The sequence below is a fragment of the Solanum stenotomum genome, chromosome 1 (assembly GCF_019186545.1).
Source record: "Solanum stenotomum isolate F172 chromosome 1, ASM1918654v1, whole genome shotgun sequence".
NCBI lineage: Eukaryota > Viridiplantae > Streptophyta > Magnoliopsida > Solanales > Solanaceae > Solanum > Solanum stenotomum.
In genome coordinates, this window is record NC_064282.1 from 95,755,825 (window position 1) to 95,767,894 (window position 12,070).

General features: G+C 35.2%; 2 protein-coding genes and 1 pseudogene across 2 annotated transcripts in view; 1 reads left to right on the forward strand and 2 right to left on the reverse strand.

The window, feature by feature from the left end:
• Positions 1–12,070, reverse strand: part of LOC125853235 (receptor-like protein Cf-9) — a 333,480-nt gene that overhangs the window by 137,553 nt on the left and 183,857 nt on the right. The gene's annotated exons all lie outside the window — the stretch shown is intronic.
• On the reverse strand, positions 4,007–5,802 carry LOC125859759 (receptor-like protein 9DC1). Its single transcript, XM_049539576.1, has 2 exons — positions 4,995–5,802; positions 4,007–4,917 (listed from the first exon to the last, which is right to left on the reverse strand). Exons 1-2 carry the CDS (start codon positions 5,800–5,802, stop codon positions 4,007–4,009), a joined length of 1,719 nt encoding a protein of 572 aa, XP_049395533.1.
• The window catches only part of LOC125859768 (putative pentatricopeptide repeat-containing protein At1g10330), a 157,580-nt pseudogene continuing 155,229 nt past the window's right edge, over positions 9,720–12,070 (forward strand).

Below are 12,070 nucleotides of genomic sequence, written 5' to 3' on the forward strand. Positions count from 1 at the left end.
CTCTACATCACATTCAGCCATTAGAACCTTTCTCTTGAACCATCATCTGTTATACTCTTTTTGAAGCAATGTAATGTTAAGTTTACTTTCATCATTTCGAGCCATATGACACAAAATGAGTGTTGATGTGTAAATGTTGAAACTGATTCTGTCTACTTTCTTCAGAACCAATAAGAGCAGTTCAGCTGATACCACTGCCCTGTAGTGACATCAAACTTCCATCTCAGACAAAAATTATCCTAATCTCGATTACTATTGAGAATATGATCGCTTGCAATTGAGTTCCACATATGCATCTGAATTCAAAACGATACTTCCGTTGTAATGTAAAACGAAATGCCCAGTTGGTTCATTGACTAAGTTGGTATGCATTTTTTTTCTTATAACAACAAACAATCCAGAATAATCCAGAATCAAACTTCAACTACTCTCTCTGTATAATATATCAGGTGAATATCATTACCAGTACATAAGTCTCCCTACGTAAGTCGATATTATGCCAATCTACTTTGTTCAAATGATGATTTGTTTCTCGATGCCTCTGTTTTCTCCTTCGGTACTTTGTTTTTGTTAAGCAAGTTCTTCAAACATGTTGGCTTATCATGATACTCTATTGGGTGATGAGCTTCTCTCAGATTTGTTGAAATATTCTCGTGGCTTCGCGTCAAGTTGTTAATGTGTGTCAATTGCGTGTCCACATTCTGTAATTCTCTTGTATCGGAATCAGATTTTGTGGATATCCATAGTTGTCGTTCTATGACGCGTCCTGGTGAAACAAAAATCTTTCTCCATGAAAGGAAAGCTTTTTATGTCTGTGAGCAAACGGAATATAGAAATATCTCTGCCTCCCTTTTTCAGACTGAGAAATTTATTGAACATGACCAGGCATATTATTCTCGTTTGAATTGCGCTAGTAGTTTATTTTGCGTTTGGGAACCAGTATCTATACGACTTGGTGCAATTTGCATTGTAAGTCATTCCCCCTTAGAAAGTGTATTGTAAACCTAGTGCAATAGCTGCATTTGATGTTAACTCTGAAAAAAATCAAAATTGTTGCACTGTGGAATGCATCTCATTGGGTATACTCTTACGAGTTGATAGAGGTGAACGGTAAATTAGCAGTCATAAATTATGGAGCGGTAAGTAGATACATTGACTTGTGGATTTTAACGCAGACTCCGGAAAGAGAATGGCAGAGATATATCATTCGATTGCCTTCAATATGGAATGACATTGTGCCTGGACCTATATCATCCTGCACGTCTCATGATTGGAAGATTGTGTTCTCCGTAAACTTAAAGCCATATGTTTTATATTGGTGTTATGATGTCATTAGAAAGAGCTGGAGGTAAATTAGGAATGAAGGGGCATTCTGAGGAGACACGCGTCCAAGGCATTTATAGTTATGTGGAGTCTTTAGATCGTAGCATTCAGTGTTAAAAGTCTCATATAGTAAGATGGTATATTATTGTGAGTTTCGGTTTATGGGATTTGTTAATTTTACAAAATTATTTATAAAACAGAGGAACCAATGAAATAACTTTACCAGTACATATCGATGTTAATTCTTTTAATGGTTAAAGACGTGTAGTATTGGTGTCTACTCCCTCATTTGGACTAAGAATCTATTCCTTCAGATATGACCTTCAAATCTATCCTTGAGAGATCGATGATTATTTCTGTAGTCAAAACTCGAGGAAGTTCAAGCTCCAGTCCCTTTGTTGTCACTATCAAGGAATTTCCAGATCAACATGATTTAATAAACTGATCTGCAAGAGGAATCTGTAATACACTTCATACCATCCATAAATAGAGGCCGTGACATGAAATGAATTCGGGGTTATACTTCTTTTAAGTTACTCATTGATTACCAGTACATATTCAACAACGAAGAACTCGTGTGAACAGAATATTGACGGTGCTGAGCATAAAGAGGATGGAAAAGACTCTGCCTCCTTTCTTCAAATTGAGAGATTTAATGAGCTCTACAACCGTGCCCATGCATATTCTCGTTTGAATTGTGTTAATGGTTTATTTTGTCTTTGGTAACCATTTTCTGTGTGATCTGCTGCAGTTTTGTATCCCCATACAAGAGAAGTAAGAATTATTCCCGACCTAAATGGACATTTTTCTCCCCTTTTCTATTCATTAATTTTGAGTCAAATGAAAACAAGTACAAATTTCTCTTGACAACATGTCATATTCGAGAAGAATACTGGGTTTTCACTTTAGGCATAGACACATCATGAAGAGAGACTCGAAGCATTTCCCCATGTATTTCGTATTGTTAGCCCAATCTTTGCATTATTGGAGTTATCTATCAGTTTGTTATAAGTGATTACGAATTGTTTTAGTTGCATTTGATGTTAAGCTTGAAATTATTGCATTGTGGAATGTTAAATTTGACAAGATTCAAAGATGAATTAATGTGAAGATTTGGTAGTTAGGAAGATAATTCTTCATTGGTACAAAAGTCAAGATAGCACCTTTTGTAGCTGAACCATAAAATGGTTTCACAAGGTAAATCTTGACATTTTGACACATTGTGATGTCATAATAGGACGAATTCACTCCTATAAATATGTAGCTCTTAATTCATTTGTAACACACCTCTCACTTGTCTTATCATCTTCTAAGGCATTTGTTCTTCTTTCTCTCTTGTAGTATTTCACTTGTACTCTTTTGGAGTAAAATAAATATTGGTTAGTTGTGTCCGAGGAGTAGGCAAAAGAAAACAAAATTTTGCCGAACCTCGTTAATTTCTGGTGTTCTTTTTATTGTTTTCTCATTTACTATTTATTAGCTACCTTTAGATATAGCAGTTGTGATTTCATCACTCTCTATATATTTGGCTTCCGCAACATGGAATGCCTCTCATGAGTCTGTGTACTATATTATGTGTTAATGGACTCTACTGCTATTCAGATTCTTGGTTGGATTGTGTCAATAGTTAGCAGATGACAAATATTGTGTGCAATTATCTAATAGTTGACTCTGTACTTCAACTACTCTTTCTATAAAATGTATCAGAATTATTAACACTCCTATTGAAATAGACGACATCGATCAATTGTTCATTCATGTTAAATAAGATGAATTATTTCATAAATGATAGATGCGTAAAATCGTGGATCATAGAAATAGCATTAACGATGTATGTCAATATGGGAGTAAAAAGGGGCTGCAACCAAATGAGATTGCCTTTGTGGCAGTTCTATCAGCTTGTCGATTTTGTGTTCTAATTGTTTGAAAAAATGTCACGTGAATTTGGACTTGCGGCTAAGATGGAACATTATGGTTGTGTGGTTGATGTACTGCAGGAAGCGTACAACTTCATAAAGACGATGCCTTTTGAAGCTGATGCAGTAGTCTTCGTGGAGTCATTGAGTTGGGATATGAAGTAGCACAACTCTTGCTTGAGTCACAACAGAATCATTATTCCGGGCGTTAGATGCTGGAATGCACAAGGTTCCAGCCCACAGTTTTATTCAGTAGAGTTAATAACTGCAGCAGCTTTTATTTGTAAAATTGTCACTATGAAGTCATGACTTATCAAATTAAGCGGTTCTGCTAATTGTCAATACTAGGATTTGAACCTTAGTATCCAAGGTTGTTTCTCCAACTACACCAACTCTATTGTGGTTAAAGTTATTCAAGTTATTATATATTGATCAATATCAAGGAATACTTTTTAAATTTCAAAGTACGCGAGAATTTGGAATTGTTTTAGTATTTTTAATGTGCATTCTATGAAATTTTATGGTTTTTCCTCGCAATTGATTATGCTGAATTTGTTGAGTCACAACAGAAGAAAACTGGAACACATAAAATGTAACAAACACTTTATGAAACATCACAAACTATGAAAGTAAAAGCTTTTATTCACATCCCAGCAATGCAATAAACTTGAATCCTGCAATTTTCAAAAATTAAAAATTAAATTTATGGATATATAAAATGTAATCTTCTGAAGGAGAGATTAAGTTGAATACCTCGAGGTTACATACTAATGTCTTTTCTGGTGCTTTTTCATTCTCTTAAGAATTTTGTGTTCCAATTCTACATCCCTCCTCGAAAACCATGCTGGATAATGAGTTGACAACATTATGTATATTATTGATAGTCCAATAACAAGTCCACAACCGTACCCCATGAGAACCGCCTGCCAACTTATTATTGCTGAATCTCCTTCTTCTCCTTCATCTAGCCCAACTTGAGTTGTCGCTTGTGGTACCCCTTCATCACCGCCACAATCTTTTGAGAGTGGCAATCCACGTAACCCACCATTCCCTTGGTATGAACTATTCTCAAACGTATCAAATTGTTTTTCTTTGGGGATGCATCCAACAAGATGATTGTGAGAGAGATTTAAGACTGCAAGAAATGTGAGGGATGCAAGTTGTTGTGGAATTTCTCCTCTGATTTTGTTGGATGAGAGATCCAATGATTCAAGTACAGATAATTGGTGCAATGATGCTGGTATATCACCTTCCAAGCGATTATGAGATAAACTCAACGTACGAATCCCAATGAGGTCTCCAATAATGCTTGGGATATGACCTTCTGAGAGATCGATAATTATTTCTGTAGTCAAAACTCGAGGAAGTTCATGATCCAGTCCGTTTGTTGTCACTATCAAAGAATTCTTGTAATCATAAGAAAATGCTTCTCCTACATACTCTCGGGTTCCACTATTCTCACCAATTATTTTCATGGCTTCAAAATTCTCAAAGAGGCTCACTGGTAAATCTCCATTAAATCCATTGGATGAGAGATCTATGACTTGAATTTGAGCAAACTTGTAAGTCGATGAATCTTTTATAGGGCCAAAGAACTTATTTGATCTCAGTCTTAGAATCTTCAGATTCGGTAGGGCTCTCAACCATTTAGGAAATGTGTCATTCAACTCATTGTTACCTAAATCAAGAACTTCCAAATATGTGCAATTGATCAATGATTGCGGGACTTTCCCCTCTAGCATTCAGGTATCCTACTAGTAGCATTCACACTATAGAGATATAACTCCATGAGTGATGCACTGCTATTCCCTTTGGTTGTGGGAAACCTAACAGTGAGCTGGGGATTGAATGATATATCAAGAGATTCCAAGTTGGAAAGGTGGAAAACTCCTTCGGGCAATATCCCGTATATCTGCGTGTCTGAAAGGTGTAGAGTTGTCAAATAAGAAGAGAAATTCAGAGGAATGGTGGAAGAGATGTTCACAGAGCTAAGGTGGAGTTCTCTTAATTGGGTCAAGTTCTTAGGGAGCAGTTCAAAATTGTGAGGTTCGAATCTAAGCTCATATGGATCACTCTCGATACTAAGAACGTGCAATTTAGAAAGACGAGATATTTCTGCTGTGATTATACCTGTAAAACTTGAATATGACAAATCAAGATGCGTCAAACTAGAAAGCTCACCAAATTTAGGTGAAATGAGCGATCCAGAATTATCATTTTCAAACAAATCAAGCCTTTTGAGATTGGAGAGTTTAAAGAGGCTACTGTTGGAATGAAACTTGCCTTGACGTTGGCTGCGACTGAGATCAAGCTCAATCACTTGTCCTGTCGTCTCGTCACACTTGACTCCATCCCATGAACAACAATCTGTGCTCCTATTCCATTTAACTGTTTTAGGATAGTAATCACTAGAAGAAGCATCAAGATTTATAGTAAACGCATTGTTGAATTGAAGAAGAGCAAGGGCTTGATCATTGGGGCACAAATGAGGTAAAGATGAGGAGAAAACAAGTTGACAGAGAAACGCACATAGCAGAAACAATGCAAGTTTTCCAATGCCCATTTTTGCGCCTCAAAATATATATCAAAATTACTAAGTAAGTTTTCCAATCCTTGCTTTGTGTCTCTATTCAGTAATTTTGATGAGGTTTATATAGCACATAGCAAAAGACAATTTTCTATTAATTTCCGATTGTGGTAAGTCTATTGAGCTTCTTCTGATAAATATTTAGTGGGGTTAGTTGTATAGTCAGTCTTTGGTGATGTTCCAATGAAAAAAATTGTTGGTGCATAGACCTTGACCAAAATATTTTCCAATTTTATTTTGATTGGTTAGGATATGAGTGTTGGATGTTGTACAGACCTTGACTTTCAACTAAACATATCCAAGTTGGTTTGGTCATATGCACAAAGATTACTTTTTCTAATGGTAGTGAAAACATTAATGTTAAATTCTTTTATTTTAAAAAAAAATAAATCATGTAGAGGTGTATAAATGATCCTTTCAGCAAAATTCAGGGTATATTTGATCTTTCTCACACATGATTTTTTTCTTTATTTAACGCGTAGTTTGATATCGCTGTTATAGATTTATTTGCTTATCATTATTTGAGTCTCTTATTCTTATTTAATTTTTTTCCCTTTCATTTTTAGTGTAAAAATATGAAAATAAAAAAAAATGTGAATAGAAAAAGAGAAAAAAGTAAAAAAAAAAAATTAAAACTATTTTTTGAGGCTTTATTGTAATTTATTTTTTGTATCGGTTAAAAAAAAATTGGATGACTACATAAACATTTATACTTTGCTTTTTCTTTATAAAACAGAGGAACAATGAAATAACTTTACCAGTATTGGTGTCTAGTACTGCCGAAAGCAGAGGTTTTTTCATCTTCCTTTTGCTGATCAACATTGTAATAAAATTCCCTTCCGTCCAAAAAGAATTTTGCTCCATGCGGACGGGTCATAGAGTGAGTTGTATGGATATCCATAAAATCGGATTCAGAAACGAGAGAATTCCACTTGTCATATGAACTTAAAATACCTCTTTATACCTTATTAAAAACAAAGTATTGCACTTTCTACGTAATTTTGACAAGAAGCAGTTTGTTGGGCGAATTCACAATCTTAACTTGAGGTCATTCTACAAACCTTTTACCAATAAGTGTTCAATAAGAAAATTGAAGCTCAAATATTTATATGCATTAACTGAACTTTGCAATCGAATCCAATCAGCTAACTAATAATTACACTGAATATGTAACAAACTATTGATTAACAAAAACTAATGCTTTTATACATAGGGAAATACACTCTTCAAAAAGTATCACAAACTAGGAAAGTAAAAGCTTTTATTTGCATCACACTAATATCTTTTCATTCTCATAATAATTCTGTGTTCCAATTTTAAGGTTCCAGAACGTGCAATAGCAGCATTTGATATTGAATTTGAAAAAATCCAAATTATTGCATTGTGGAATGCATCTCACGCATATTGGTGTTATATGATGTCATCAGAAAGAGCTGGAGTAAATTAGGAATCACGCATCTAATACATTTATAGTTATGTGGAGGCTTTAGATCGCCACATTCAGTGTTAAGAGTCTCATATACGGATAGTAATTAAGATGATTATATGATTGTGAGTTCCGGTATATGGGATTTGTTAATTTTAAAAAAATCTTTAGATTTTTAGCATGTTCTGTTTTATTGTCAAATATCTATACATCAATACGAATATGAACCGGAATTATAGGACTGAATTAGGATCAACCATCACACAAAAAGACAATGTCACCCAGATAAGTCTTGCTATGTTTAACGATAACTTTATGAAACATCACAAACTATGAAACAAAACACAAACACTTTATAAAACATCACAAACTATGAAACAAAACACAAACACTTTATGAAACATCACAAACTATGAAATCAAAAGCTTTTATTAGCATCCCAACAAAGCACTGGACTTGAATCCTACAATTTTCAAAAATGAAGAATTAAAGTTAAAGCTTTAATGATGAAGGAGGTAGAAAATTTATGGATATATCTAGGTTTTATATCATTCCATATCAAGGGAACGCCGTTGATATGTCTCTCCCATTCTCTTTTTGGAGTCTGCTCTAAAATCCACAAGTCAAAGTATCCACTTAATCATTTCACATAATGTATGACCGCTAATTTCCCCTTCACCTCTATCAAATTGTAATTCTTCACCCATGGTCCATGGAGATGCATAACACATTGTGATAATTTCAAAGTTTTCATATTTAACATCAAATGCAGCTATAACATGTTTATGAAGTGAAAGACTTGGTGTCTACTCCCTGAATGCGTCAATGTGACAACTGTGGATATCCACAAAATCTGATTCCGATACAAGAGAATTACTAGGATTTTATTCATGTTTTTGGTTAGTTAACAGAGAAATTTGCCATACTGACATCATCTGGCACTGGTTTACAGGGGAAGTATTTGACATAATAAGACAGAACAAGGGAAAAGAACACACAACTACTCAAAATAAATATCTGCATATACTTCTATTGGAATACTAACTAATTGACCAGTACGAGCAAGTATTTACCCTATTTAGCTCTAAAGGCGAGGATCGAGATGCAAGAAACAAAACACAAGAACTACAAAATTTTCTCCATTGGAAAAAGACTTAAATTCTTCATAACTAGTCTTTCTACATAACTATAAATATTTCTAACACAACTCTCTTTAGGAAGCCCCTTGATTTCTAGTTTTCTCCAACTCTGTCATGAGACATCATAACACAGACATAAAGTACCCGACTTTAAGTTCACGGTGAATAAAATCACTCAGTCACAGGACATGCATGATGATGTAACTTTGGGTTGTATGTCCTTCCACATTGAAGGGAAGTGAATTTTATCCCACCAGGACGGAGCAGCAGCTGCCATGGTTGGTTTTGCAGGCATTAACATCCCTTCAGTAGCAAGTATTGAACTACAAAATGGGAAAATTCAGTCCACAGAATAGGGTCTTTTACTCTATGATAACAATTAAAATTGTGTACTTGAAATGTGTAAAAGACTTGACATCGATCGTCTCTTATTACATCTTATATTATTTTTTTTTGCAGCTGAAATCATTAAAACTGATCCAATTATGAAATTAGTTAACAGAGCAGTAGAAAATAGGGTTGTCATTCTCTCCAGTGATGACCTTATCTATGATTTAAACATCGGGAGCGAATCCATCTGCTGAAGGTGTTGATAATGAAACCGTCAAGGTTGTTGATATTGTTGAAACTTCAGGAGCAACCTTCTTTTGACAAGAAGCAGTTTGTTGGGTGGATCCACAATATTAACATGAGGTCATTCTAGTTAATTTTGGATCCGCCTCTGGTTAGATACATAAATTATGTAGTATCTACTTCGCAAGGCAAACGTTTAGATAACATAAGTTCTGTAGGAATAAACTATGCCTTTGTAATACATAACTTTTCACATCAAAACATCAAGAAGAGTTTGATTAGTTATGATAAGAGTATCGATTCGTGTATAGACCTTGACAACAAATATTTCAAATTGAAAATCCATTAAAATTTCGATTGGTTACGATTAGAGTATTACATGGTCAATAGACATTGATTTACAAGTCAAAAAAAAAAAAAGTCTTTCCATAGAACAACTTCTTTTTTACTCTTGGTTTCTCTACACAATGAAGAATCACAATCAACAGAGTTTCAAGGTATTGTTGATAAAAACAACTAAAACAAATCAAAGTAGAATTATGATGTATTAATATTTGACAATAATACAGAACTCAATATGCTTTCCAGGTAAAACTTGGAAACAGAATATTGACTAATTATCTGGAGGGAACAAGACTTTCTACATAACTAAAACCGCCTCGGATGAGAGTGAAGTGTAAATATTCATCGATCTGAAGAAAGTAGACCCATTTTCAGTCTTATATTAAATTGATTATATTGACTAGCACAAGAAGATGAGGAAAACTTTAAAAGCAATAGAGGTGTCTCTGTTGATTTTGCCAGCATCGGAGACTATCGTGGAGTCATTTCTTGGGCTGTACACCCACGAAGGCGAACTCGGGTGTCAGGAGTGCATGCAAGGTGTTTGATGAAATTCCTGAACCATGTGTTGTCTCGTATAATGCCATGTTTGTGGGGAAAATGGGAATATGGGTTTGGGTTTTTGATGTTTTCTCACATGCCATATAGAGATGTTTATTCATGGACTAGTATGATTCATGGGTACCTGAGGTTGCTGGTAAGTTTTTTTGAGAATATGATGGTACAAGAGGATGTGAAGTGTGGTTTATTGAAGCCAAATGAGGCTACTTTTGTTAGTATTTTTTCTTCTTGCACGTTTTTGGATGTTGGTGTGGCGTTATATCTAGGGAGGCAAGTACATGGTAAGGAATGAGAGGTTTGGTTTACACTTTGAAGGTATTTGATGTGATGGTTAGCAAGCAGGTTTGCATTGGAATGCTATGATTTCTTTCCTAGCTTTGAATGGTAGGAAGAAGCAAAGGGGCTGCAACCAAATGAGTTACCTTCGTGGTTGTTCTATCACCTTGTGTGCGTGCCAAGCTTGTCAATTTTGGTTTTCAATTGGTTGAATCAATGTCACGTGAATTTGGACTTGTAGCTAAGATGGAACATTATGGCTTCATGAAGAAGATGCCTTTTGAAGTTAATGCTACTGTCTTGGGGCTCTGATGGGTGCTTGTAGACTTCATGGAGCCATTGAGTTGGGAAATGAAGTAGCTCAACTATTGCTTAAATCGCAACCAAATCATTCAGGGTGATATGTGCACTCTCAAGCATTTATGCTGGCGCAGAGAGGTGGATTAAGAAATGCAATGTTAGATGCTGGAATACAGAAGTTTCCAGCCCACAGTTTTATTTAGTAGAGCTGATAACTGTAGCAGCTTTTATTTGCAAAAATTGTCGATGTGCCTGCTTGGTGATGAAATCTGGACTCATCAAAATCAGCTAAAAGGATCCTTCATATTGGTTTTGCACAGAGATTGAAGCACTGCTTAATGAAAGCTGATGTCATAGCTTGACAGATCAAGGAGGATACATTTTTTGTGAAAATGCACAGCAAACCTGGTTCCAAAGTCTGCTTGGCGAGGTAATTATTTTTGTTTTCTACTTTCATTTTTCTGAATCTTTTTATTTACCCTGAGAAGTTATGGAGCGGTTTGCTAGTTAATTAATCTGAACACTAGATGATCATGAAAAACATCATNATTGTCGATGTGCCTGCTTGGTGATGAAATCTGGACTCATCAAAATCAGCTAAAAGGATCCTTCATATTGGTTTTGCACAGAGATTGAAGCACTGCTTAATGAAAGCTGATGTCATAGCTTGACAGATCAAGGAGGATACATTTTTTGTGAAAATGCACAGCAAACCTGGTTCCAAAGTCTGCTTGGCGAGGTAATTATTTTTGTTTTCTACTTTCATTTTTCTGAATCTTTTTATTTACCCTGAGAAGTTATGGAGCGGTTTGCTAGTTAATTAATCTGAACACTAGATGATCATGAAAAACATCATTTAAAGGCAAGTTGTTCTGTTTATTTCCTTCCCGAGTTAAGTGTCAAATCCATATGGGTTTCAATCATTAGCAATTCTATCATTCAATTGCGTGTTCATGTCTAATCTTAGTTTAGGCTTTAAACACCATTGCATGCATCTCTATGCAAGTTATTGTTAGGTACTGAGGTGTAGTTGTATAATAGTGATATCCAGGTCAGGTCAGCTTGTGTTCTGCTCGATTAATTCAATCGGTACCGTCTACCTTCCACCATATTGGATAACTTTACCATCCGAGACTTAAAGTGAGGTTTTCGATGTTTGTGCTATGATGTCATGTGACATAGTTGAGAGAAATAGAAATCAAAGGGGCTTCAAGTGCCTGCAATAAGAGCTTGAAGGACTCCTACCCACTCTTAACAATGTAATTAAGAAAAAGATAAGATAATAACTTCAAAATTTATGAACTGAGTTTGCGGTTGAGCCCAATTACTCAACTAATAGTTAGGATGAACTCAAGCTAACCGTCTCCATGTAAAAAGCCTCAAAAGAGAAGAAGAAAGAAAACAAATATGGATGAGTCTCAAAGGAAGAAAACTCATGTCTTTATTACGAACACTACACAAACATCACTGATTATGAAAGATGAAGGCTTATATTTGCTTCACCACAACATATTAGGCTTGAATCCTGCAATATTAAAAAAGGAAGAATTAAGGGAAAATGCATAAGTACCCCCCAGCCTATACCCGAAATCCCAGAGACACACCTAACCTTTACTAAGGTCCTATT

Coding starts and splice junctions, on each gene's coding strand:
- LOC125859759 (XM_049539576.1), bottom strand. CDS start 5,802: ATGGGCATTGGAAAACTTGCATTGTTTCTGCTATGTGCGTTTCTCTGT. Junction 4,918..4,994: donor CTATAGTGTGAATGCTACTA/GTAGGATACCTG, acceptor TTCTTGATTTAG/GTAACAATGAGTTGAATGAC.